The sequence below is a fragment of the Rattus rattus genome, chromosome 1 (assembly GCF_011064425.1).
Source record: "Rattus rattus isolate New Zealand chromosome 1, Rrattus_CSIRO_v1, whole genome shotgun sequence".
Lineage (NCBI taxonomy): Eukaryota > Metazoa > Chordata > Mammalia > Rodentia > Muridae > Rattus > Rattus rattus.
The window spans coordinates 198,055,438-198,082,772 of record NC_046154.1 but is presented as its reverse complement, the minus strand read 5'-3'; the positions used below and the strand labels follow the sequence as shown (position 1 = coordinate 198,082,772).

Here is a 27,335-nt window from a genome sequence, read left to right as displayed (position 1 = left end):
AAAGCCAGTGTTTTCCAAAGCGGGCAAAGCATTAAAAGTGGACAAGTGCATCACAACTTTAGCTCCCAATGCAGAGGGTATATACAAAGGGACCTAGATATACCTGGATAAAAGTCCTAGATGATGTAAATTCAACTTCTCTGCGGCGCTTTTACGCCGGAGTCATCGCCACCAAGCGTTCCAGATTGAAGATTCACTCTTGTGTTTTGGGTGGCGCCCCAAAGTCTTTAGAGGCCTCTTCTGTGCTCTTTTTTAGAAGGGTGAGCAGCGGATGCCCTGCTCTCCCCGGGTTCTCTGTGCCCAAGAGACGTGACCTTTCACTGCGTTTCCCTCTCCGCAGGAAACGCTCAGCACTTCAGAGAAGAGCAGTTCTGAAACTGTCAGCAGCTCAACCATGGCACCTCCAGGAGGGAACACACCCAGCCCGCCGCTCCCGCCACTGTCACTAGCCCTCCCCTTGGGGCGGAGCATCGCTCAGACCACGCCCAGGCCGCCTGCCTCCAGGATGTTCCCGGAAGCAGACCCGCTTACCCTGGCAGAGTTGATTGGTTGCAGTTTTGGACAGTGCAAGGGGTTTTTGTTAGTGTAGTTTGGGCAGAGAAGATAATGGCTGGGCAGGGTGTTCTGCGCGAACTGCTGGGCCCTTTGAACCCATACAAGAGCGACGACGAGGAGGAGGACTGTGCTCAGGAGGAGGGGGAGCAGGACTCAGAGTTTGTGGATGCCGAGGAGCTCTGCAGCGGGGGCATCAAGGCGGGTAGCCTTCCTGGGCGAACGCGAGGTGAGCGAGCACCAGCTGGGCCGGGTTGGCAGGGTTCAAGGAAGTATTTTCGATTCTTACTGCCTGGCGCCCGGCGTCCATTGCAGTTGACAGACAGACAGACCTGTGGTGTGGCTGCCTGCTTCACCGTACTTAAAGATGTAGTAGTAAAAGTGGTAATGGCAGTGACCCAGTGCACATACCGTGTTAACCTTGGTTTTTACATATGTCATCTCATTTAAAGTTAACAGTTTGAGGTAGTTTTACAGTCGAGGACATAGATCTATGCCCTTATTCCCACCCAGAAGCAGAATCTTTTAATTAATTACACTCCCCTGGCTGAGTCAAAAGCGGAGTTGTTCTTAAGAGACTTTGAGTAAAGGAGCGTGGGCGTGTGGACGCACACGGCTACACAAACACACACACAATATTTCACACATACATACACATAGCACATATACATATACATAAACACACTCATACACATTCACACACATACACTCTTACACATACATACACACATATGATTGTACACACTCTTACACACATTCACACATGAATGTGCATAGAAACATACATTCATACATACATACATGCAGTATGTGTCCAGTACAGTAATAGCTGCTGATCATGTGTGTCAACTGACTGTTGGCAACTTAAACACAGGTATGGCTGTGTTTGAATTTAAATACAAAGGATTACGTGTTGATGGAAGTGTAACTGACCATCCGGGCCAAGTATTTGGTACTAGGACAGGCCAGGGAGAGAAAATGATGAAGTTGCCATCTCAGTAGAAATGCCACTTGTGAATTAAGCAGCCATCTTGTTTTTAAAGATTCATTTTATGAACGAGTGCTCTATCTGCATGTACGCTTGCAGACCAGAAGAGGGCATCAGAGTGCATTACAGGTGGTTGTGAGCCACTGTGTGGTTACTAGGAATTGAACTCAGGACCTCTGGAAGAACAGCCAGTGCTCTTAATGGCTGAGTCATCTCTATAGTAGCCAGGCAGCCATTCTTTAATCAGAGAAGTAACCACGACTTGTACTTAGAAGGAATACCAGACAACACTTGGAGAAGTGATATCCATGAGATTTTGATGTGCCTTGACTAAAGAAGTCAGCTGAGCTGAGCTCTACAGTAACTGTAGGAAGCGGCCAGGAGAGGCAGGTATCTCTAAACACGCAAAGGGAGGCACCATGGTAAATCCTTTAAGACCTACATAAAGGTTGACATTGGCTAAGGCAGTGGTATGGTAGGTGGAAGAACAGATCCATAGCTTGCATTGTGCTTACTTCCAGAATACACAGACGGAGCAGCGCCCTGTGGTAGACAGGGAGTCAGTCAGAGATACAGGCAAGCAGAGGGAAGTGTTACAGGTAGTGGATAGAGGTCTGCATGGGTGAGTGCTGCCTGCGCGTATGTGTGAGGGGATCAGAGAGAGGTAAATATTGGGGGAAACCTTTACAAATTTCCTGTTATTCCCCCTCCCCCTTTAGTGTCTATTCCTGATGAAAATACTAAAGAAAAATGTACCGTGTATGGGCGTTTCCCACTCAAAGATCCGTGGTGGCGCGTGAGGGTCCGGGTTGTGAAACACGCGCCGTCCTCCAAGAGCTACCAAGTTCAAGGCTTTCCGTCCTACTTTCTACAGTCTGATATGTCGCCACCATATCAAAAGTCTATCTGTTCGCTTTTTCTTAAAGAATGCAACTTTACTCCTGAGCGCATACAGGAGTTTTTAAAGTGGGTAGATAAAGTGTCAAGCTTTGAAAATCTAAACTTTGAAAATCTTCGAGAAACATTTAGAAATTTCTGCAGAGAAACCACAAAGAAAGATAAAATGCAGTCTACACAAAGTGACCAGGGCGATGAGCAGAAACTGGAAAAATCATGTAAGTAGGATTTTTACTGGTGAGTTTTTGTGTCATCTGGACATTCAGGGACTGGGGTGCTTCAGCTGCTCGTTTTGCTGTGTCTTCCACAGGATCAATTGAGCATTTGATCAGAAGCTCTTTAGTGCTCCATTATATAAAACTTGATGAGCACGGGCATGGTGCTCCGGGGGACGTTTTCTGACCCATAGGCACGAACTCTTTGTCTCATCCACAAAATTATTAAAATCTTTTACAGTGTCATTTTCAGCCTCTGTGTTTAAGGTGCATGTGAAAAATAAATGAGCTGTCAATTTAAGTTTGGGTCTCATCCCTATACCTTATTATCTTAGGTTATGGAAAAAAAAGAGACCCAACTATTTCTCACAAGCATTTCAGATCAAGGACACAAAAATCTCTCATAGCCTGGAGGCCACATGTGGACAGGGATAGCTAGGAGCATGGTTCAAGGGAAAATAACCTTATTTAAGATAGGATATTTAGCCGGGCAGTGGTGGCATACACCTTTAATCCTAGCACTTGGGGGACAGAGGCAGGCAGATTTCTGAGTTCTAAGCCAGCCTGGTTTATAGAGTGAGTCCCAAGGACAGCCAGGGCTACACAGAGAAACCCTGCCTTGAAAAAACAAAAGGAAACAAAAAAAAGACGTGAGGTATATTTATTTCTTTGTGACTCACTTGTTTGGTTTTAAGACATGAACTTCTTATGTTACAATGTGTTTCGGTTTCAAAAGTTTGGGCCTGCCTGGGTCGCCTTGGAAGCCAGTTTGATGAAAACGTTGTGTTGCAATGGGTGTTCCTCCTGTAACCTGGGAGGATTCTGTATCGTGATCTCTAAGATCCGGGGCTTCCACCCTGAAATTGTTATTCTGTTTCTTGCCTTTTGAGTTTGTGAGAGAGTTCCCTGAGCCACTAAAACTGAACTCAGTTCCTGTTTTGTTTTTTTGTTTTTTTTTTTTTGTTTTTGTTTTTTTTTATATAAGACTAAAGGGAAAAGAATGCTTTGGCATTTTAGAAATAGTTCAATTCCAAATGACTTTCAAATAGCTTCAAAATGTGGTTTTCTATCCATATACAGAAAGATTTCCCTTTCCTCATGAAAGCAGATGGATTTTTGTGTCACACCAAATAACTTCGAGGTCACAAGAGTCATAGTCACAATTGGGAAAGTGGCTGTAAAGGTTGATATGTACGTGACCGTTTTTTTGAGCTTGGTTTTAAGTTTACCCTCACAGGATGCATTCCGGGTTTATTTTTATGGTTATATTGCAAACAAAACAAAAGACGAAAGTATTAAGTGCACGGTTCACTGAAAGTTTGCTGTTCAGGACAAAGGGAGAAGCGATCTTGGTAGAAATTGCTTTACTAACTTTTTCAGTGCTTCAGGTGAGTTGAATAATCCTCCTGATTTAGATGTCTTCAGCAGATTGTGCTAAGAGAGAAAATCCTCCCCAAGTCTATCTGTCTGGGCTCACCTGTGTGTTTCCATCTGCCCTTCCCTGATCTCCTGCAGTCCCGTTTGTAATTGCAATGACGGCTTTGCAGTTCCCCAAAGTCATGGAATTCCTTCCAACGCTTTTTCCTCGACACTTCAAAAGTCTTATCAGTTCCTGTTCTGAAACAGTGCTGGGGCACATAGAAGAGGTCCTGGGGACACAGCCATGGAAGCTCGGCTTCCGGAGGGTAAGTGAGACCCTCTTCAGCATTTCGTAGTCTTGTCCAAGGCAGAGTTCTTCAAATTTGGCCCGTGTTGGAATTTCTCTCCGTGGAAAATGTATATGGACTTAGTGTTGGATTTCTTCTGCGTGTCACAGACAGACGGAAATGTCTTCGGTCTGTAGTTCTGCCACAAGTGTAAATAATGAAGTCAACCCATGAGTAACAGGAAGCAAAGTGGTGAGGCTGTTCAGATTCTAGCTGTTGATTGGCTCATTTAATGTCACGTGGTGTGACATGCTTCTCCGCCACTCGGCTGCCATTCGCCAGCCTCACTGAGGGCAACAGTTCTTAGGACTCTGTTGAGCCCACTATGCTCTACAGCACGCTCTCCCCTTTCCCAGTCCAAACCACTGGAGACACGTATTCTCAGGATACATCATGCTGTTATTTGTTCCTTAATTGGCACAATAACCCCATTGACATGTAAGTCCGAGTTTGTTCTTATTATCAGAGATCAAGAGTTGAAAGTGGTCCTTGAGGGCCTGGATGGTGCTAGGAGTCAGTGCCTTCCTTAAATCTTGGTAGCTATCAAGTGGTTTTCCAGATGAAAATGCAATTGATTTAAGTTTGAAGAGCTTCGGTATGAGAATTAAGGGATTACTGCCTCCCATCCTAGCAAGAAATAGAGGTACCCCTTTGTCGATGTCTAGTGCATTGAGGGCCCTGGGTACGGTCGCACACCACCAGGACACAGGGGATGCAGAGCAAAGGCAGAAGCAACTGAACGCAGTTGCAAGCTTTATTAATTCTTATATAGATATGAATATCTACTACCTGAATTTCCATTTTGGCAAGATACCATAAGATCGTTATTCCCACGATACCAGGAACAACTGAGGCAAGACTAAACAAAGAAATAAGACTAAACAAAGCTTCTTCTCAAAATATTCACATAACAAATCACCCCTCTTCTTTTTATCAAAATATGCTCGCCACAACCAAAAGAGCATGAGAGCCGCTTCCACAGAAAAGGTCACAGCAGAACATAGTTTAAGGCCAAGTGGGAAACACATTTTCTTCTCAAGGGTGGCATTGCAGCCCCTACTTGCACCTGTCACCAGTCCTTGCTTGATCCTGCCTGGGAGCTGCTTCTCTATGTCTTCCACACCCCTTGATGACCTTCTCCAAAGGGGCTCTAGAGTTACAGATGGCAGAGAAAGCTAAGGCAGGAACGACCCATGGAAATGTGATGGGTCATTCATCAGAAGACAGGTCTCTCCTTATCTCCATGTTAGTGCCCTGTCTCTTTACTGCAGGAGGAAGTCTACCTGGGGAATTTTAACATAGCTTACTTGTTTGCATCAGGGTGCCAATTTCTCCTTCATCGAAGGACATGAGTCAGGAGTTTCAGGCCCATTCTGATAGCATCATTAGTGTTGTGGTCTTATTGAACGTGGATCACCTATTTGAAAGGTACTGTCTCCCAATGGAGTTGCATTCTGAGGCAGTAGGGACTTTAGTGTTTGACTTTTGAGAGAAAACTCAGCAATCTATAAAAGGAACAGAGGGCCTAAGAAGGATGTCTCCGTGAAGATGACGGAGATGAAGGATAGTATGGTGAGTGCCCCCTTTGTAGTGGTTGGGAAGAACTGTCAGTAGACTCATGGCGAACCAAGCAAGCCAAGAGAGTAAGGCAGCCATTCACCTCCCAATACGTGCTAAGGCCCCTGCAAATGCACTGTCAGTGCGGGGTGCCTCTCTGCTGGGAATCTTACATATTACATGTTAAACTCTGATTTCATTGGACTGATTATTAAGTGTGTGCTACAGCTCTTTCCCCAGACCAGAACAGAGGCCTGTGTCTAGATGAGGGCATGGGCTCTTATCCATAGTAGAGATTTAGTCATTGTTATCTTATGGGGTTCTTTTAAAGGGTCAAGGAAAGGGATGAGTGTTCCAATGTGGGAGTCCCTTCTGGAAGAAGACATCATTAGTGGTGTTGCCTGTAGAAGACCTGGCAAAGAGCAAACCAGGGGAAGCCAGCGTGTATATACATGCGTGTGTTAGGCTGTGTAGCGTCGTTTGACATTGAAAATTGATTTGAAAATTCTAGACCTGCCTAACTACAAGGCAGTTAAGACAAAAACAAAACAAAAAAACCCCAAATCATCAACGATGTGTTAGCTATATAACCTTTTTCTTTAACCAAATTTTGTGGAAATATATATCTCTTAGAGCTTGAAAATGTTTAAGATAGCATCGTTTCAACTATAGCTGTGAGACCCTTCACTATGAGTCCTTTGTATCAATGTGCATCCTGAACTCTCTTTCCTGCAGATAACCTACAGAGAGATGAAGCTGCTATCCTGTGAGGCCAGCTGGACCTCATTCAGTCAGTGCCCCTCGCTGCTCCAGCTGATGACTGCCCTGCAGAAGAATGCTTTGGTCCTGTATTCTAAGCTGAGGCAGACATGCAGAGAAGATGGACACACGTACATCGAAGTAAAAGACTTGACCTCGGGCTTGTCAGAGCATATGTCCTTCGAGGAAGCATGTCAGTCTCTGGAATTTCTGAGGACCATTGACGTGATAACCTATGAGAAGGACTTCATTTTTCTTTCTGAACTGTACCAGGCCGAGCAAGACATCGCCTCCTTCATATGCGAGCTGATGAACAGACCTCCATGGCATTTAAAAGTAGACGTGAGGAACGTCCTGGCGTCAATTGGTGGTGCAAAGAGCACTGATTCAGGAAGTACAGAGGCAGTGGAAGGGAGCAAGCCAGACGAGATGGAGGTGGAGCTGGCGGTGGCGGCAGAGCAGGGTGACAGTGTTTTAGGTGCACAAGACAGCGGCGACCATGTTAGAAGCAATGGCGAACACGTCACCAGTGCAGAAATAAACGGAGTCCCACTGGATCGAGATCAGGTGGTCGCCCTGGAAACGATCTGCACCAATGCGGTGACCGTCCTCAGCGGGAAAGGCGGCTGTGGAAAGACCACCATTGTTAGCCGTCTTTTCAAGCACGTGGAGCAGCTGGAAGAAAGGGAAGTGCAGCAAGCCTGTGAAGACTTTGAACAAGACCAGGGGGCCTCAGAAGAATGGCTTGACTTGCCTAAGCAGAGTCCAGCCGGGGTGGACAAGGCTATAGAAGTTTTGCTCACCGCACCTACGGGGAAGGCAGCTGGCTTATTGAGGCAGAAGACCCATCTTCCGGCTTACACGCTGTGTCAGGTAAAACCTCTGACAGTTTAACTGCAGATATTCCTTAAGACGTCTTTGCTCCTTACTCAGAAGAAATCAGCTGGTCTGGTTTTTCTTTCTTTTTGTTTTCACACGGGAGGTAAAACTCTGCGTCTTTTTCATACCAGGCAAGTACTTTACTGCTGACGGGAGACTTTGTAAGTCCTTCCCACAGAGGTCTTTATGCTACAGCATCCATCTCAACCTCATTCTCTAACCCATCACCCTCCCCACATGTCAGACCTCCCTACGAGCCCTGCCTTTGCCACTTGGCTCCTCTGGGCTTCTACAGCTGAGGGAAGGATCCCTCTCCACCACTCTGCCTGCCATTCCCAGTCCCAACGCTGAGGTTCATAGCTCCCTAATTTCAGCTGTGATGTAGTCCAGCTTCTTACCTCAGCTCCTGATGGATGAGCACACGGCCCAGACACTTAAACACTGTGAAATACATCCAGCAGGGTGGGTTCCTCCTTCCGGATATTTCCGCTGCACTGCCTCAGGCTGCTGTCTCCCAGGCGTGGACTGACTTAGTCCTTCTGTTGCTGGCATTCCAGATCGCTCTTCATTTGGATCTGCTCAGCTAAGACAGAGTGGATATCCTGCTGGGAAGCAGGTACCTGTGTAGCCTGTAGTCTAAAAACCAATCCACAGCAGACCATCTAAGCACCAGCAACATCGGTCTCGCCTGCCCACCATGGTTCAGAGGCCCCGTGCTGCTAAGCCACCCCATCTGCCCAGGTCATCTACCCCCTGTGGGTAGCCTGCAGAAAGCCAGATTCCCTTAGCCCCATAAAAAGTTAACCCCAGAGACTTGCAATATACCAGCCAGATTCCTAATGGTAAATCTCTAACCCCAAATGCCCAGGCAAAGAACACAAAACTCAATGGGAAATAGAGTAATGTAGGGTGCGCCCGATCTAGGTGTGCGGCTTGAGTTTCTATCAGTAGTGGTGTAGTTTAGCTCCCTGCACAATCCGTATCTTGTGAGGACTGGTTACCTACAAAGAAGGTCCCTGTTGCCTGGAGCACTGGAGGCGGAAGAAGGCATTTCTCCATGGTAGAACGCACAGCTCCATGGAACGGGGCTTCTACTCTGTTGATCTTCCTCTCTTGTATCTGCCCAATAGTCACGTTTCAAACATTTGATGTGATTTCACTATGGCCGCAAGAGTGAGTACTTCACCGGGGATAGCAGTGTAAGGACTTGAGGGGCAGAGTCTTGAGCCGTGGCGTTCTCCTGTTAGGAAGAATTCTAACGCTCTGGGAGGCTCCAGTGAGGAGGTCGGCATTTTAGTGAGGGGTAAAGCTTTTCAGAGGCACTGGGGGAGAGTTTGTTTGTGGAGAGTTGAGGGTTCGGGTTGATTGGAAAGAAGTCTGTGTATTGTAGAACACTGGAAATAAAGCTAAGGCAGGGGGTTTGAGCTTTAACGGTAGCATTTTGACATCTCGTTGAGTCATCTACTTTAAAAAATTAATCATATTAAACACCGTTGTTAGCTGGGTTGTTTTTCTTAGTGGTTGTGGAAAGTTTGGAATACTTGAAAGAAAACTTAGTAAAGAGAGAAAGGATTGGAAGAGCTCAGAAAGCCAAGAGGTTAATTGGAAGGGAAAAGAAATAGATTTACAGCCATGGGAGAAGTCTTCAGGTTTTTTTGCAAGGCAAACTCTGATCGAAGTTTATTATTACGTTAAACTCAAGGCTCACTGGGAAATATTTTTAACTGTTCGAGCCCTTTACAGTTTGGAATTTTTAAAATTCGTGTGTGTGTGTGTGTGTGTGTGTGTGTGTGTGTGTGTGTGTCTGCCTGCATGCGTGCGTGCACATGTGTATGCAAGTGTGTGTGTGTGTTCGCACGCGTTCATTCCTGTAAATGGAAAGTTCTGCATTGTGTTTGCTTTTTCCTTCCATTTTTTATGCCCACCCACCCGTAAGGTAATCTTTATTTTTAGAACCACCTGCTAGTTATTTCTAACCTGATTCGTTTTTTATATGCACATTTTGCAGGTCAACTACAGCTTCTATATGTGGAAGAAAAATGAGGCAGACAGGCCGTGGAAATTCTCTACAGTTCGAGTTCTGGTTGTGGACGAAGGGAGTTTGGTGTCTGTAGCGATCTTCAAATCGGTTTTAAAGTTACTGCGTGAACACTCCAAACTGTCCAAGCTAATAATCCTTGGTGAGTTAAACTGCCGAGAGTCTGCGCACTCGGTTAAGGCTCTGCGGGTGCCGGTGTGGGTGTCTCCAGGCTTTGGTTTGCTGGAGGCAGTCACAAAGCTTCCGAGTTAAGCCTGCTGCCCTTACCAGCGTCTGAGTTAAGCCTGCTGCCCTTACCAGCATGGGTGGCCGTCTGGCCAGTGCGTCGGCAAGCAAGGGTGAAGAAGATGGCTGTGTGCTAAGTTACTGCCTATTGCTTGAATAATGGCTATTCAAATAGTAAAAATGTCGGAGTCAAAATAAATCAGGATGTAGATCATTTGGAAATAATAAAAAGTCTGAATTATAGACCACTTTACTGTAACTTTATGATTCTAAGCCAATAATTCAACTTAGGGCTCGCCAGCCGCTTAATCTGGTGAGATTGAGTTAAACTCTGTAGAGGTTTAATGAGCGGTCGATTCTGTGATTTAATTGTAATGAGATTGTATATAAATACCATTTATTTTAGGCATTTGGGGATGTTGGATAAGCAACTGATTCTGTCAACATCTTAAGCGCTCACCCAGTTGTCACCCAGCAGTCGTTTTTCTTTTCTCTGGAGTTTGTTTTTTATGTCACGCACTGCCATCGGGTGTCTGGATCTTGTCTGTTTTTGCACGGAGACAGTGTATTCATTTTCTGTTTGGTAGGCTTGCTTTGCGCAGGTGAGGTCACAGCTCCCCCACATTCTGTAACACACGGAGACAGTGAATAGCGTACGGAGTGACCACATACAAGAGAGCTGAGGTCCGATTTTTAAACACGCTCTGAAGTACATGTTCCAAGTGGCTTTCCTGGGTCACAGTTATGAAAGGAGACTGGTTAAAAATTTGTCACCGTATTATGTTTTCACACACATTTTTACGTCATATGCAGCTTAATTTGATTTAGGAAACGTTTAGTATTCTTTGAATGTAATATTTGTTTTGAGAATTCATTTTTATTGAAAATTTCATACATCATTATTTGGTCATGCTCACCCCTCTCCCCATTTCTTCTCCTAAATTCTTCTAGGACAGTTAACATTCTTAAATAATTTTGAATATAGATTTCACGGTTTTTTTTCTAAGTTACAAAAGGTCTATAATTATGCCGTGTTATCAGTCAGCAGAATAAAAAGAATGTGTGAGTTTTAGAATCTGAGTTAAGTAAGATCTTTTTTTTTAATGGCCCACCCCTTTAGGCGATGTTAGACAGTTACCCAGTATTGAACCTGGTAACATGCTGCAGGATGTTTTTGAGACTCTTAAGTCAAGACAGTGTGCCATCGAACTAAAGACGAACCACAGGACAGAGTCTCAGCTGATCGTGGACAATGCCGCAAGGTATCACCTCTTGCTGGTCTGCATTTTTTTCTCTGTTGAATCGGGAATAACGTGCTTTTGTCTTAACTCCTTTTATCCGGATGATTTAGTACAATACATTTATTTTATCTTTTAATAACACCCCTGTCCCTGGTACCAAGTTCTGTCATAGTTAGGGTTTACTGCTGTGAACAGACACCATGACCAAGGCAACTCTTAGAAGGACCACATTTAATTGGGGCTGACTTACAGGTTCAGAGGTTCAGTCCATTATCATCAAGGCAGGAGCATGGCAGCATCCAGGCAGGAATGGTGCAGGCATTGCTGAGAGTTCTACATCTTCATCCGAAGGCTGCTAGCAGAAACTCCTTTCTAGACAGCTGGGGCTGGGGTCTTAAAGCTCACACCCACAGTGACACAACTACTCCAACAAGGGCATACGTCCTAATAGTGCCACTCCTTAGCCCGAGCCTATACAAACCATCACAAACCCTTTTCTATCCTTTTTAGTGTATGCCTACTGCCACAGTTAGAAAACCAAGATTAGTATCTTTCCTTACTGACCCAGCATAAACTGTCATTAAAATGTAAGAATGAATATATTTCTCATCTTTAAGAATATGTACATCTTGGTTGCCTGTATCTGTGGGTTCCCTAAATATGCATACTACCAACCAGAAATTAAATTACTGCATGTGCATTGAACAGATGCACAGATTCTGTCCCTGGTTTTCTCCTAATTGACACCCCGTACTGACGCTTTACACGGCTTTTACGTTGCATTAGATATCAATAATCTAGAGATGATTTAAAATAAACGAGAGGTTTACGTAGGTTAATGAAACTACTGTGCCATTTTATATAAGGGCGGGGGCATCCACTTATGGGAAGATTCTGAAACCATCCTGCAGGTAATGCACAGGGATATCGGTACGGGAATTAAAGTGTGTTAAGCTTAGTCCGGACTCTGCCCCAGGCAACGGGGACTTAGAAATGAGTCTTATTCTCAGAGGAGAATTGGAAATTAACTTTCTGGTAATTTCTGTGGGAGGAAAGCTCGAAAGGGGGGCGGGAAGCAAATGTAGGATTTGACTCAGATGAGTCCTGGTGGCCCCCAGGCATCTGCTCCTCAGTGGAAAAGAGCTGACTCTCTTCCCGAGTGTTTGCATAAGCCTTGGGGCTTCCTCCATACTCGGTGTGCTGCAGTGTCAGGCCCATTACTGTCCTGTGACTTAGGAAGCCATTGAGGTCTGCAGGTGTGATGGGTTGTGGATGCTCAGAGATAGTTGCTTCCACTGAGTCACATTTTCATCTTTTTTTGTCTCTTTTGTGAGCTCTGATTTTGCTATTTGTACCTATGTTCAGTTGACCGTCACCAGAACGTTGAACACATCAAACTATACTTTAGTATGTCCCTGTCGACCATGGATAGGACGGTGGGGATGGTAGGGAAAGGGGTGGACTTTTGTCAAAACCTCAAGAACATTGGAGTTGCGTGTATAGTATTGTTTCCCTGAAGCTTTTCTGTTGTTACCTTAGTTTTGATAGGTCCTTTTCAAGTCTGTCAAACCCAAGAGAAATGAAAATGTCTTCAACCAGTATGGGGCTTTATCTAAAACTCAGGCTTTTTCCTCAGCCACCTGTTCGGTACCCTTTTATTTAAGCAGTGTCTCTGGTCATTCATTTGATAATTCATCACTGTCCTCCAATATTACCAACTAAAGGATCTTTGTGACACACCAGAGGAAGTGTGATATGTGTCCTGGGTGACACACGAAACAGGAAATCCATGTTGATTGCTTCCAAATTAAACCTGAGACATTGCCAGCAAGAACAGCCACTTACTTCCATGTTGGAAGGTAGGAATGGCCACAGGAGGCCCCTCCCACCTGACACCTCTGTTAACTCTGTTCTTAGACTCAATCACTAGGGGCTCTGTTATCAGGAGGCACTTGAAGCGTGCTGCGTTTCCTCATATGATTGGCTGGAAAAGACTTGACAGAAAGCAAGATGGAGAGGTAGAACAAGCAGATGTAGGTGCCTGGCTCAGTTGGGAAAACGGGAGTGCACACATACAGAACACAAAACAGAGGAGAAGCAGGTGCTGTAACATACGTAAAGGATCCATTCAGTGCAGGGTAACTTACATAGAAAGAGCGTTGGAGCTACTGGGCCCAGATCTGCATCCCAGGTCCCAGTGTTCTGTATTTGTGGCCTTGAGAACCCAGTGAACTTGGTCACATCTCCTTTTGCTCACCTGTAGTGAGGAGAAGACCAGCTTCCTTGCTATGTAGTGGACTGGTTCTCAGCATGGTGCACAGCACATTGTATGATCATTTCTTTGCTGGTTCTTTCAGTTGGCTTGTGTGGGGAAGGGGTCGCTAAATATGATGTTGAAGTCTCATAGTTTTTCTAGTCTATTATAAAATGAATCAGCTGGCCTGTATACCTGCAAAGTCCTTTCCTCCTACCATCCACTAATAAGTGTGAATTATTCTAACAGCGTTAGGCTACATGGATGGTGATTATATATATAACTATATCATCTACATCTAGACACAGATATAGATATAGACATAGATATAGATATAGATAGATATAGATAGTAGGGCCAGCTAGCCTAGCCTATTTAGCAAGTTCCAGGTGAGTAAGAAACCCTGCTCAAAATAGAAGGTAGATGGCCTTTGTGAAACAACCGAAGTTGACTTCTAGTCTCCACAACCACCTGCGTGTATGCACATGTGCACACACCCCCCAACTATTTACATGTGCCTCGCACGTATGTTTTTTTTCCTTAAGAATCTCCAGACGTCAGTTTCCAGAATTTGATGCAGAAATAAACATCTCTGATAATTCCACATTACCCAACTCCATTCAAGATAAGACATTCATTTTCGTGAGACTCCCTGAAGAGGACAGCAGTTCTCAGTCGTCTAAAGGCAAACACCAAGCTAGTAAGTGTTTACGATGGCTTGCATGGAAGTATTTCGGTTTTGTAATATTGCTATCAAACGACTAGCTGTGTATTGTTTGAGGCTAAAGGTAGGTCTTGCCCAAGGAGAATTCTCAAAAGCAGGTCACTCTAGAGCAGTTGTTTTCAACCTCCCTAACACTGCAACCTGTTACTTCAGTTCCTCATGTGGTGACCCCAACCATAAAATCATTTCCGTTGCTACTTCATAACTGTAACTGTAATCTTACTACTGTTGCGAATTGTAATGTAAATGACTGTTTTCTGTGACCTCCCGAGACCCCTATGAAAGGGTTGTTTGACCTCCTCAAAGGGATTGTGACCCACAGGTTGAGAACCACTGTCCTAATAGTTTGTCCTAGAAGTTCTTGACACAGTGTAAGGACTCTCATTAAATACTCGAAGAGTCGGTAAGTGGCCAGAGAGGATTTTGTTTACAGAGCAATCCAAGTCTCTTCAGGAGAAAGTTAAGTTTTATTTAATGAAAATCCCTGTTCTTTTCTTCGAGGACATTGGTGACACTGTGGTTACTGTTAACACCACATGTAATTTGGGGTATTACAATGTTAGCCCGCCAGGGTTGAGAAGGGGCATGGGACAGGTCTCTTAAGCGCTTCACCACGTGTGAAATAAGAGTCAGGATTTTGGTGCCTGTGGAGCTAGGGGAGGGGCATCCATGTTAAGAACCACTGTGTAAGTACTAATAAATATCATTAAATTGGTTATTAAAAATAGTTATATTTGAATATAATTGTCTCGGTTGACACAGCCTAGAGTCTCTGAGAAGGGACTTTTCAATTGAGGCATCGCCCAGATCAGTTGGCAGGTAGGCGTGTCTGTCAGGGGTTTGTCTTGACGACTCACTGATGTGGGAGGGCCCAGCCCACTGCAGCCACTGCGGGCGGCACAATCCCTATGTAGGTATTCTAGGGCTGTATAAGAAAGCTAGCTAAGCAAGAACCACTGAGCCAGCAGGCAGGATTGCTTCATGGTGCCTGCTTCAAGATCCTTCTTGGATTCTGACTCTGACTTCCTTCAGTGGTGGAATATGTCCTATAAGCCAGATACATCCGCCTACACTGCTTCTGGTGTTTTATTACAGCAATAGAGAAGGAAACAGAACAGTAGAGGGGTTCTTTTGGTCTTGATTTAGATTTAAAAACTGACTTAGCAAACTTGAAGCATAGTTTAAGGGTTTGGTAATGATTAGTAATGATTTAAATGATTCTTCTGAAGATTTATTATTATTATCGTTATTATTGTCATTATTATTATTATTTAGTTGCCAGTCTTCTGAGGATCTATTGTAGTTGCCCCACAGTTCCTTACCATGCATGGGAAACCAAGCAGGCACGAAGCTTCCAAACCACCCAAGTCCGTCTTCCACTGTGCGCATGCCTGACCTCATCGTTCCTTTTAGCTTTCTATAAATTGGATAAGAAGATGCATATCTCGTGAGCTGGTTTGAACTACATATGACAGCTAATGTTTATGAGAAAAGCAGATACAGGCTCTCTGTAGCTCGCTCTCTTTGCGACTCTCTACAGTATATCTCAAGCATTGTTTATCTTGGGACCTGTTCTGTATATTAAAGAGATTATGCTTTTTGTTTGAGTGAGCCAGGGTCTTCTCAAGCTGACTTTGAACTCCTAATTCTTCTGTCTCCCCCCCCTAGTCCATGGGATAGCCCGTGCTGTCACGACCAGCTCATTAAAATGTACTTTCAAAAGAAAAACAAGTTGTCTGTTTCAGAGTGTGAGCGGCGCTTAGCTGATTCTCTGTTTTAATTAAAAAAATTTGTGGGAAAATCAGCTTCTTCCTTAGGAAAATCGGGTAACTAGTCCTGACAGAGGCAAATAGCACTTTTTTATTAATAAATGGTGTAGTAAATTTTACCCATTGTTACAAAGTGCAGGGACCCAAGATAGGACCCATAATGGCCAGAGTTTCAGAGATGCTACAACGTGTACTGTAGAATAAAATGCCCAGTGCCTTGGACCTGTGAGACAGAGAGGAAGAGGAGGTGTAGAGTGGGAGACCTCTGGAAACTTCTGCTCTGGTTGACTGGGTTCAGAGACCTGAGGTCAGCTATTTTCTGGAGAGTGTCTTCCTTGAGGAAATGAAGTGACTATGATCAGCTGACTCTGTCTTTCTAGAACAGAGCACCACAGTACTCCATGGTTCACAGGCTCCTAGATGATACACAAAACCCTGCAGTGTTCCTATCTCCATCTGCCTTTTGTCTTGAGACAGGACCTCATGTTGCCTGGGCTACCATTGAATTTGCTGTATAGCTGAGGCTGACCTTGAACTCCTATCCCCCAGCCTCTCTCATATAGACCAGGCTAGACCCTATCTATAAAACAACAACTATGAAAACCAACCAAACCTGGGGTAGTGAGCTGGACATAATGGTATATGCCTGTCATGATGGTATTTTGTTAGTGGCTGAATTGTGGGAGGTCGGGTCAGGGGAGGAAAGAGAAAGCTGAGGTGAGCGAGGCAGTGTGCTGTTAGGCCAGTGGGCACTTTTGAGCCAGTGCGGCAGTATCTCAGTATTGCAAGCTGGTATGCACCAGCTTCCCGTATGATAATACTTCATCAGTATGTGCTGATGGATTTCCAACTCTGACAGACTACAACCAGTACCTCAGGGGCTGAAACCTGGTCTCCATGGTCTTGCCACTGTTACAGCGCATGTCAGGGATGACGTAGGCATTCCCGTGGTGACCTTGTATTGCATGTGGTGAGGTGTTTTACCTACACTGCTTAGTAGGAATTGCTAGCCAATTTCCCCATAGAAATAGCATTATAATTTGGCAATTTTTCTGTTAACCTTTTTCTCTTTGCCAGATTTATATTCTGCAGTTAAAACTTTGCTTCAAGGGAAGGACTTCTGCAGTCCTGAAAGTGCAAAAACATCGCAATTTATTGCATTTAGAAGGTAAAACATTTATAATGTGTTAATGTACTTTGTCCAACTCCTAAACTTCATAAGTTATTAATGTACATTGTATTTAGGGGGAGATGCATATAGTTTCTCATTATTTCTTCTCATTCTTTGAAGTATCTTTTCATTAGACACATCAGAAGGTATTCTGAACGGGGCTGCTTTCTGTCAAGTATGCTTATATTTTCACTGGAAGTGCCAGTAAAACGAAATTTTATCTGAAGGTTAAAAATTATAAAATAGTTTTTCTCGAGCTGGTCCACACCTTCAACCCTTGCACTTGGGAGGCAGAGGGAGGCAGATCTCTGAGTTCCAGGATGACCAGGACTACACAGAAAGACTCTGCTTTGATAAAACAAAAAAAACAAAAAAAAAAAAAAGAAAGAAATAAATAGTAACAACAAAAAATACTTTTTCCTAAAGAAAGTTCTAGAGACTCCTTATGGGATCTGCTCTGTCAGCAGGGGTGTGAATGCTAGCATGCTTGTCTAGGAAGCACAGAGCCCTCAGTTCAATTCTCAGTATCACAACAACAAGTTAAACAATCCACTGCCCAGTATATGGTTGTCTGTAAACGTAAGCCGGTGTACAGTGTGTGGTGTTGACGTGACTCTGATTTTCGTGTGTTTCAGGCAAGACTGTGACCTCATCAATGACTGCTGCTCCAAGCACTACACAGACCACCTCATCCAGTGAGCATTTTCCCGACTGATCCTGTAGGGGACGGTCGTGCCTTTATTTGCTGTTCTCTTGTTTATATGTGTATTTGTCACATTAGGGCCGCATATTCAAAAGTCATACACTTTCCCCCAGTTTCTGAAGCGTAATAGACTCTCTTCAATTAAATGGATTATCTATCGTTAGGAACTGATGTGGACCGTAAGTAGAGCAAGGTGAAAAATAAGGAATGATTATTTCTCCGTGGCGTCCAGGTTGACAACCTCCAACCTCATCAAGGTCAACACGGAGAATAAAGAGAATTTCTAGTGCTGTGTGAGTGGTGTTTCCACGACCCTGAGCACAGGCTGTGTGCAGAGAGCAGCTCTGTACGACTCGTATGTGACAACACATGCTCTTCACTGGGGTGTGTAAGATATACGAGCTCCTGCCTCAAACCACTGTGTTGGGCAGCCTGACAGAAGACGCAAAAGGTGCTTGGATAGGCCCACGTAATAGTGGTCCTAGTAAGTCTGCTTGTGTCAGGGAATCTTTCTGTTTGTGTAAATGAAGCTGCAGACATGGAAATCTCCCAAAGGCTTGGGCAAGAGCAGGATGAAAAAGAACCCCACAGTCTTTTTGCAGTGACTGGCACAAGTCACCGTTCTTTGGTACTGTTTTCACAGAACAATGTCATAATTATTATAATCAAAATATGACAGTACTCTAAGATCTGAAACCGGAGAATGTGGAGAGAGGGTGAATTTGCATTAAAAAATGAGGCTTTTAGTTAAGAAAGTGGATGGATCAGGGCACATCAACATCTCTAACTTGGGCGAGTTCAACTGGGCCATGCCAAAAGGGCTTGAGGTGACAGGGTGAAGGTTGAGGTGGTAAATATCATTTTGTGGCTTTGCTACACCCCCTTGTAGCGGCACCAGACCAACCCCCTACAGAATGTAAAATGAACAGGTGACAGTTATGACACCCTGATTCTTGACCTTTGGAGAATAAAATGATACAAGGGTGTATAAACATCGTTCCACTTCAACTCCAGAGAGGAACTGCTATTAAATAAAATGAAGTGGGGGAGCTTCCAGTTTTGACGGTGTGTGCACTTCCTAATGCAGAGACCATAAGAAGAAGCTCGTCTTTGCCGTTGGTGATAAGATCTGTTGTACCCGGAATGCGTACCTCTCAGATTTACTCCCTGACAGAGACCAGGAAGCCAACGGGAAAGGCTTTGGAGATGCCCCAGACGATAATGCTAAAGGCAAACAGGATTTTGAAAGTAGCATACGGCTGTGCAATGGGGAGATATTTTTCATAACACGGGTAAGTCTTAGGAAATAACAGATTTGCCATTTAGAGATTTTTATTTCTTTTCCTCCAAAGCCCTAGATTACATTTGGGATTTAATCAGGGATGCTCTTCTTGCTCAATGTTTCTTTATCAGGAATTTTTTTATACACCCTCATTCAGGATGAACGTTGGTTTGTCATTTTTAGAAATTTCTGGCTCTAACATTTTTTTTCCTCTGAAAGGAAACTTCTTTGTAGTAAGTTGGAAGCTTGAATAACGAAGGACAAGGCAAAACTGTCCTTAGTCGTAGCTTCAACGTAGAAACTTAGTAATTCTCCTCCCAGGGGTTTTTCCCCCTATGTAGACACCTTCTCAAACTTAAATGATTCTGAAGGGGCTGTGAGGGAAAGAGTATGTGAGGTTTCAAGGACCAAAAGTTTCTATTTCTGTTCCTTGAAATACTGAAACGTGGAGGTGTTCAACTAAGCATGGGTTCTTAAGCCTTTCCACATGCTCTACAGCTACTGCCGCAGCTTCAAGCACCTGCAGATCCTTAATTTGATGGATCATGTTTGTGCTTAGTATTGCACCGGAAACAGAATGGCCTTACCATGTGCATGTTGGAATAGATAACAAAGTTCTCTTTGTCTTGGTCCCAGGATGTAACTGACGTAACTTCCAAAAGAAAAAGACTTTTGACCATTAGTAATGACGCTGGATTGGAAGTGACTGTGGACTTTAACAAACTAATGACAAACTGTCAGATAAAGCACGCCTGGGCAAGGACCATTCACACTTTTCAGGTACGTGCGGCTGTTGACGGTTGGTTGTTAGTACCGATTGTGTTGGTACATTTTGTCCTCTGTGTAACAAAGTGCCTGGTGAAAGCGATTGAAGAAAGAAGCCCTTTGGGCTTACAGTTTGAGGGTTCAGGTAGGGAAGACATAGAGGCAGGGGTATGAGGCAGTTGGTCACACTGCATTCCTAATCAGGAAGCAGAGAGAGATGAATGCTGGGTACTCAGCTCTTTCTCTTTATTCCTGGCCATTACATGAACACCAGTGGTCTTTACAGTGGGCCTTCCCCCGTCAGTGAAACTTCCTTACAGCAGCATCCAGAGATGTCTCCTAGGTGACCCATGGTCCCATCAGGTTGACAGTTAGCTACAACACTTAACCACAGCACGAAGTACATCTCATTTTTTAAAAATTTCTTTTGCTGTTATTAATTCTAATTCTTCAGTTCTGGCCTAGTTTCTCCCTCATCGTTTTTCTTTGTTTCCTGAGAGCTGCTTTCTAACGTGCGGCCCAGTGCTTGGCAGTGAGCCTCTGGGCCTCATTCTTATAGGCTGTGCTTCCGTGCACAAAGGCACAGGAGGTGAGACTGCAGTTCTAGCTGGGCGCTCTCTTAAGTGTCCCTTCACTTCCAGGAACTAAGGCATTAGCAAAACAGCCTTACACTTCCTTCCCTCCTAGCCTCTCTCTCCAGCGGGCTTGACATGACCTGTACTGCTGTCCTTAAACGTCGACGTTTTATCTGTGGTATTTTTTGGAGCATTTTTGATTTTTAAGAATATTCCAATGGAATATTATTTGATTGCTGAAGTTCTTGAACATGCCTACCCAACTTAAACTTTGCTCAGAAGGGACTTTTTTTCTGTGTTTGATATATTCCTATTCGTATAGATTTTATACATATAGTCTCTCTCTATATTTTCTTGCTTTCAAGATTTAAGCAAAGGGTATCATCTTACACATTGTTTATTTTTGACTTTATTAACTTTGTTGGTGTACCTTGCTATTCTTTAACAAATATTTTGACAAATGTATGCTCTCTCTCCAATTTTGTAAACAGCTCCCTTATAATTTTTTTTAAACTTATTTGAGAACAACAGGTTTAAAGAGGAGATGGGGATAGCTCAGGGTGTCCCAATGTGTCCGGCCAATCTTTGTGTGCCTTTGTAAAGGGTCTGGTTATTCACTGACATCTCCCAGCCATAGTTGTTCCCCCAATGAGCTTCTCTACCAAGTCTTTTTTTTTTTTTTTTTTTTTTCCTCTCAGGGGTCCGAGGAGAAAACAGTCGCCTATGTAGTGGGGAAGGCAGGCCGCCAGCACTGGCAGCATGTCTACACTGCGGTGACCAGGGGCCGTTCCAGGGTGTACATCATCGCAGAAGAGTCTGAACTCAGGAATGCCATCCGGAAGCGCAGTTTCCCCAGGCAGACGCGTCTGAAACACTTCTTGCAGAAGAAGCTCTCCAGCAGCTGTACCTCCTCAGAGGGTCTGCCATCTCAGCCTTCGAGCCCTAGAGTAGGAGGAAGACCTGACACACAGCCTCTGGCGTCACCCCTGTGTACAACCCCAAGCAGCAAAGCTACCGCAAATAGCACCAGGGGTGAAGCGTCTCCAGCCACAAAGGAGAGGTTCGCCTTGGATGGAAGATGGCTGTCAACTTGTTTTAGTGACATGGATACAGATGAGGAGTCAGAACAGCTTAGAGGGTCCAAAAGAACAGGCGATGGCTTCCCATTTGAAGAAGAAAGCCCCAGTAAATTCCGTATGGTAGGAGCCATGTTCCCTCGTATTCATATTTTCTTTAACTCTTGCCAACTGCAGTGTGCCTGGACCGAACCATGTATTTCGGTCATTGTATCAGTGTGCTGTCAGGACCTCGGGACTGCTGATGTCTCGGATCTCACACAGTGCCCCCCTGTGCCCACTTGGAGCTAGTTCTTTCCCATCCCTCCTGAGGCTACCTCTCTAGGCAGCTTCCACTGACCGATGGATGGCAGTTGTGTTCCGTGAGAAAGCTCTCCACTCTGTGCTGGCCAGCCTCCCCCGTCTTCATCCTTGTCAGTTACCCCTGGCTTTGCAGGTCATAATCCCTCCGTATCCCCACAGCTCCCTTGCACTGATTGATTCTGGTCTTGTCTCAAGCTTCTGGAGCCTTCCTTAGGTCTCCCTCTTGGCCTCTAGCTTAACTGTTGCTACTTGTTCAGTCCTCTTTCTCCCGGTTCATGTGACCTTGTCTAATCTGATGGAGAAGCGCCTTCAAGTTCTCCTCCATTTCAACCTCCTCCTCTCCCACACATCCCGTAATTGAGACACATCCCTGAGGCCTTGAGAGCATACTGTGTTCTCACCATTTCTCCCATCCCCTTGGCCTGAGTGTTCCAGTGACTGCCCTGATGTAGTGCTGGGAGCTCTGGGTGAGTGACTCTTCGTCATTCTTGTGCAGACTCCTTGCAAGTACGGAAGTGATTTGATGACTCACTGAAGAGCATTCAGGAGCCAGTTCCTTCATGTATCCTCGATCTTTGTTCCTAGAGATAGCCATTGTGGAAGCACAGCCTAATACCTTTCTCTCTGTTCCCTGTCTCAATCCCCTTTCTCCCACTTTGACAGCTTGAAGTCTCATACTCATATTATTCCGAGCTAGTCTCCACTCTCTACTTCTAGGGATGTATTATTGAGAAATGATTTTTTTTCCCCACTCGGCCTGTCCTGGCTTTAGGTCCTTATCTTACTGGAGGATCAACTGTCTGCCCCCAAATGCATTCCTCAGTTGGCTTCTATAGTTTGGAGATGTAACTGTCCACTGGGTGAGCAGAGGGGAGAAGGCAAAAGGGAACAATCTCTAATGACTCCCCGCTTTCTGGCTGAAACAATTAGGAAACAGCAGGGCCATTTACTGAGATGAAAAAGACACAGGAAGACCTTGTTTGAGGGAAAACAGAGTCTTCCTCCGGCAGGCAGTCATGGGTGCTGTACTGAGAGATGAGGGTTACAGATTACTTCCAAATGCGGTGTCAAGGGAAGAGTACTGTTGACTAATGCACCTGCCACAGATTCCCTAGGTGGGGTTCAGTGGGAGACCAGTTCAGAAGAGCATGGGCAACGATTCTGCCCAGCTATCAAAGGACACTCGAGTCCATTGCCCAAGGAAGGTATGGGACACGTAACCGTTTCTCTGAGAGTCTGCGTGACCAAGACTTCAACTGTACAGTGACGGCAGTTGAAGCCACTGGGAGAGCCTGGGGTGCCAATGAGAAGCAGGGCTGCGGATATGGGGGTGTGGTAGACAGGACTGATGGACAGAGAGTCTTCCGGAGAGACTGTCCTTTTCTTTGGATAGGAGCATTCCACGTGCTTGTGAAGTGAAATTCAAGGAGGTGACCTCAACCTTAGTGTGATGGACAGCAGCGAGGGAGAAAGGAACTTATAAGTTCCTAACGTAAAGAAACCCAGGATACAGTGATTAGGCTGAAAGCAGGCTGCTTCCAACAGGGAAGGCAAAGAGATGCTGAGAGGTCGAGGGCAGAGCTGATGGGTCCTACAGATGAGTTAGGTCAGCTGGGGTTGGGTTGTGGGAGATGCACATGTGTTTGACCTGGGCATAGGGTGGATCCTGGTGGATCAGAATCAGCAAGAAGGTAAGTGACAAGTTTTGTGGGGGAACTGCCTTTATCTCTTCCACAGCGATGGAATAATCTCTGGGGATAATAAGCTTTATCCCCCACCCCAGTAGAGGATGGTGACATTTAACGTGACATTTCCATCTTTTTCCCCCAAAAAATGTAAGCTTGCAAAGCCCCTGGGGCTGGGCTTTTGGCTGGAGCTGTAAAGGGACAATTGTCAAGAAAGAGCCTTCAAACCAAGTTTCTTGAGTTCTATTTCTTCTCACCAACATTAGGCAGGGGAGGGCTATGAGTGGTGGTATAGAGAGAAAATGGCAGTGTTACTCAGTCCCAGGCCCGGCTCTGCTGGAGCCTCCTGCTTGGACCAGGGCCAGCATTGCAGATCTGTGAGCGTGAGGTTGGGGACTGCTGTGAGCCGGGTCCCATCCTTGCACGATGACATCAGTCCAGAGTTTGTTCATGGAAGAGGATGATGCTCTTCCTCAGAGGCTTTGCCAAAAGTATACAGCATCTCCAGGAATCCCTGCAAATGAGGAAACAGAAATCAGAACTCCAGGACTGGTAAAATAGAGACTTATTCTCATAACTCTTGGTAAATATTCTTGAAAGAGGAACCCAGTGACAAGGGCTGTCCGTATGTCCTTTCCTCAAACCACATTGCTGCCTATACCCCGTGCCAGCATTTAAATCCCCTACACTCGAAGGCATACACAGCTGAGCTGGGAGGATAAGGGTTGAGAAACGCCCCCTTGGGCAGCTGCCCCATAGTTGTGCGAACTTCGCCATTGTGTGTTCACACCAACCTAGATGGGTATGGTGGGTTCTTGGTATAATTGACCCAACGCCACTGGGTCTGTGAGACTGTGGCATAGGCTTTTTTACGGTGAACACAACATTTGTAAGTGGATCACACTCTAAATCAGTGGTTCTCAACCTTCCTAGTACTGCGACCCTTTAGAACACTTCCCCCTGCCATTGTGACCCCCAACCATAACGTTATTTTTGTGGCTGCCCCATAACTGTCGTTTTGCTACTGTTCCTAACTATAACATAAATATAGGTTATCTGGTGGTCTTGGGTGAACCGTGCAAATGGGTTGCTTGACCCTCAGAGGGGTCCCAACCCATAGGTTGGGAACCATTGCTTTAAATTAATGATAAAAATATTAATGAATGCACCAACTGGAAGCATAGTTTCTGACCTGTGTTACAAACTTTCCACACTAGCAGTGTTCATCACCCAACTTCCCCAGACCCGTGGGTCCTGCACTGCTCTAGGCAATAGGAAGATTTTAGCTCCATTTTGACCTTAGGGTACTAGCATTCTATTCTGTATTGCTCATCACTGGTCCGAATGCCACTGTGGTCTGAGTAATGACCAACTGAGCACTCCCGCTTTCACGGCTTCAGCCTAGTAGCTCTGGGTTTTGAAAAACCAATCTTAGAGGGAAACGTTGACCTCTGACCTACTGCCCCCTCTGAAAACAGAGAGGGAAAAGTTTCAATAACCGAGTGAACACTGATAAAGTTTCCCAGATAAAACAATTATTCCAACCCCCGAATATTTTTTTTTTACAAAATTCACATTGTAATACAAAAAGCAAGTTAGCTAAGACAGTCACATTGGCTGAGAAAGGCTAGCCCCTGAGTTATTTGGAAGTTCTCCAGGAGACAGAGCCATCTGCTTGGTTTGTCTGTCCATCTGCATGTCTGTCAGAGAAGGCTTCACTGGAAGGAATCTTCTCAAGCCGTTGGGGAGAGCTGGAGGAGGGAAGTTTGTAGAATCAGACACAGATACCGGTGCAGGGTGAGTCTGAAAGCAGGCAGCCTGTAGGCCTTCCTCAGGAAGGAGGGGCTTATTCATGTTAAAGCCTTCAAATGACTGGATGAGATCCGCCCACCTCACAGAGGATTATCCTCATTTAAGAGTTCAGCGACTTAAATATTATATTGAAGTCACGCCTTCATGGGAACACTTAGCCTGACGTGTGACTAAGTCCAGGTTCCAGAAGTCCAGGCATATTGGTGTGAGTGATTGCTTAACCAGAGTCCGACTTCTAAAATGCACAGATAGAGCACTGTGGAAAACTTGCTGTGTTTCTTTTCCTTTTTCCTGTGAAAACTGAGGACCAGGCCAGCCCAATGTCTGCTGCTTGGGTGTCACCAGAAGCATGAAGAGTGCTGGCATCCTCTTGCTTCATGTGCCCCAAAAGAACGGTCTTTGTGGATGCGCAGCCTGGCTCTGTGCTTAGGGGCTGGGATCCATCTTGGAATTCTTAATGCTTGCACCGTGAAGCTTCCTTGAATCCTGTGCCTTGCTCCTGGTTATATAGTAAGCCCTACTGCTACTTTCAGAGGCTAGATGCCTGCATTTAGGAAATGTCAGGCCCTTAGCTCTAGGTACCGGGAATGCCACAGTGGGCAGAAGCAGGTATGATCCGCCAAGGAGCAGACAGCCCATCGAAGGGTTCCTCAAACTTCAAGGATTGCGAGGGATGCATTACTTCCTCAGAGGCGGTCGTGGGGAGCAGACGTGGGAACGGTAGGCAAGGTATGTTTTTATTAACTTTACTTTTATTTTCAAACAGGTTGAAGAATCATCTCCACAAGTGTCTTCTATATTTCAGAGTCTGAGGTTGAATAACTTAACTCGCAGACAGCTTTTCAAACCCTCTGACAATCAAGAAACAGCTAAGTCAGGTGTGGTGGATCACACCAACGATGCCAGCAATCAGGAGACTGAGCCCTGAGGATTCACGTTCAGGGCCAGCCCGGGCAGTATCACAAGACCCTGTTCAGACCATACCACCACCCACAAAAACCTCAAAACAGAAAAAAAATATTTACTTCGTGTTGCTCAAGAATTTTTTTTTTACCTCTTTCAAGACAAGATGAACATTTTAGCTTCAAAGTTTCAAGCTTCGAGAGGGCAGCCATCACTGGGCATTTTAGTTTGGGGCGTTTGTATTTTGGGCACATGACCCAAAATAAGATTTTTATGTTATTTTTAAACCTGAGTTTAAAAGGGGATATTTTAAATCCACCCATTCCAAGCAAACTGAGGATTTCCGCCTCCGTCCTCATGAGAGCAGTGAATAGGGGACGCAGCTAGGGGGAAGATGCGTGAAACACTCCCATGTTAGGGGCTGCTGGACCCTTTGTGATAATGCCACGTGATCACTGTGGATCCCCTCTGCCAGCGCTCTGAACCAGCAAAGGTGGACTGATCGTACCTGCTGATGGTAACACATTTAAGTTTGTCACAGCATCCCTGCCGCGATGCTGTGGCCGTCACTCCATCCCGGCGCCTGGGACTCGGTGCACTTGGGACTTGGATATGCCTTTCTGAATTGGGAGTGAGTTTTGCATATATCCTATTGTAGGGAGCCTTTCTCTTAAAGCAGATTGATTTTTAAGTATTTATTGCCAAGTGGTTCTGTGAAGGTGTCTCCCCAGCCCTGGGTGGGTTTTACCGTGGCAGTGGATGCCTGGTCAAAGTGGCTTTTTGCTGTCTTGAGTCCTTTTGGCCATTGTTGCTGTGGGAGAGCCTCACTAGTTGTGTATACCTTGTCTTTCCATCCCTCTGATTACAGTTCTTAGTAGGTTGCTTATAAGTTATCCCTCTCCAACAGCTCAGGTCATGGAAACTTCTAGCCAGTGTATGCACATCGTGTTTTTTTTATATACGCTGCTGTTTACCTCTTGGACTGTCAGAACAGTACAAAGAGAATTTTTCTATCTTTCCTCCTCCTTTTTGTGCTGGGACTGAAGCCAAGGACTCGTGCCTGCTAAGAAAGCACTTTACTGCTGACTTTCATTCCTGGTCCTAAACATGACTTTTATATGTACCAGGAAGTAGACAGAACCAATCATGTTATCCATCTGATTGTAACTTTGTTTTTATTGTTGTGCTCTGGACTGATCTGCAGCATTTCAGATAGATGTTTTTGTGAGAAATAAATTCTTTATTCTTTTACTAAA

The 27,335-nt window shown here is 45.0% G+C and overlaps 1 protein-coding gene across 1 annotated transcript; it reads left to right on the top strand.

Moving 5' to 3' along the window:
- The first annotated feature begins 472 nt into the window (after positions 1-472).
- Helb (DNA helicase B) lies at positions 473-27,335 on the top strand. The gene is made up of 13 exons (XM_032912981.1): positions 473-781; positions 2,260-2,655; positions 4,168-4,337; positions 6,651-7,547; positions 9,562-9,733; positions 10,937-11,078; positions 13,857-14,011; positions 16,882-16,972; positions 17,611-17,670; positions 18,766-18,970; positions 19,597-19,740; positions 20,999-21,499; positions 25,943-27,335. The coding sequence occupies exons 1-13, from the start codon at positions 607-609 to the stop codon at positions 26,102-26,104; spliced, it is 3,270 nt and encodes a 1,089-aa protein (XP_032768872.1). The 5' UTR covers positions 473-606; the 3' UTR covers positions 26,105-27,335.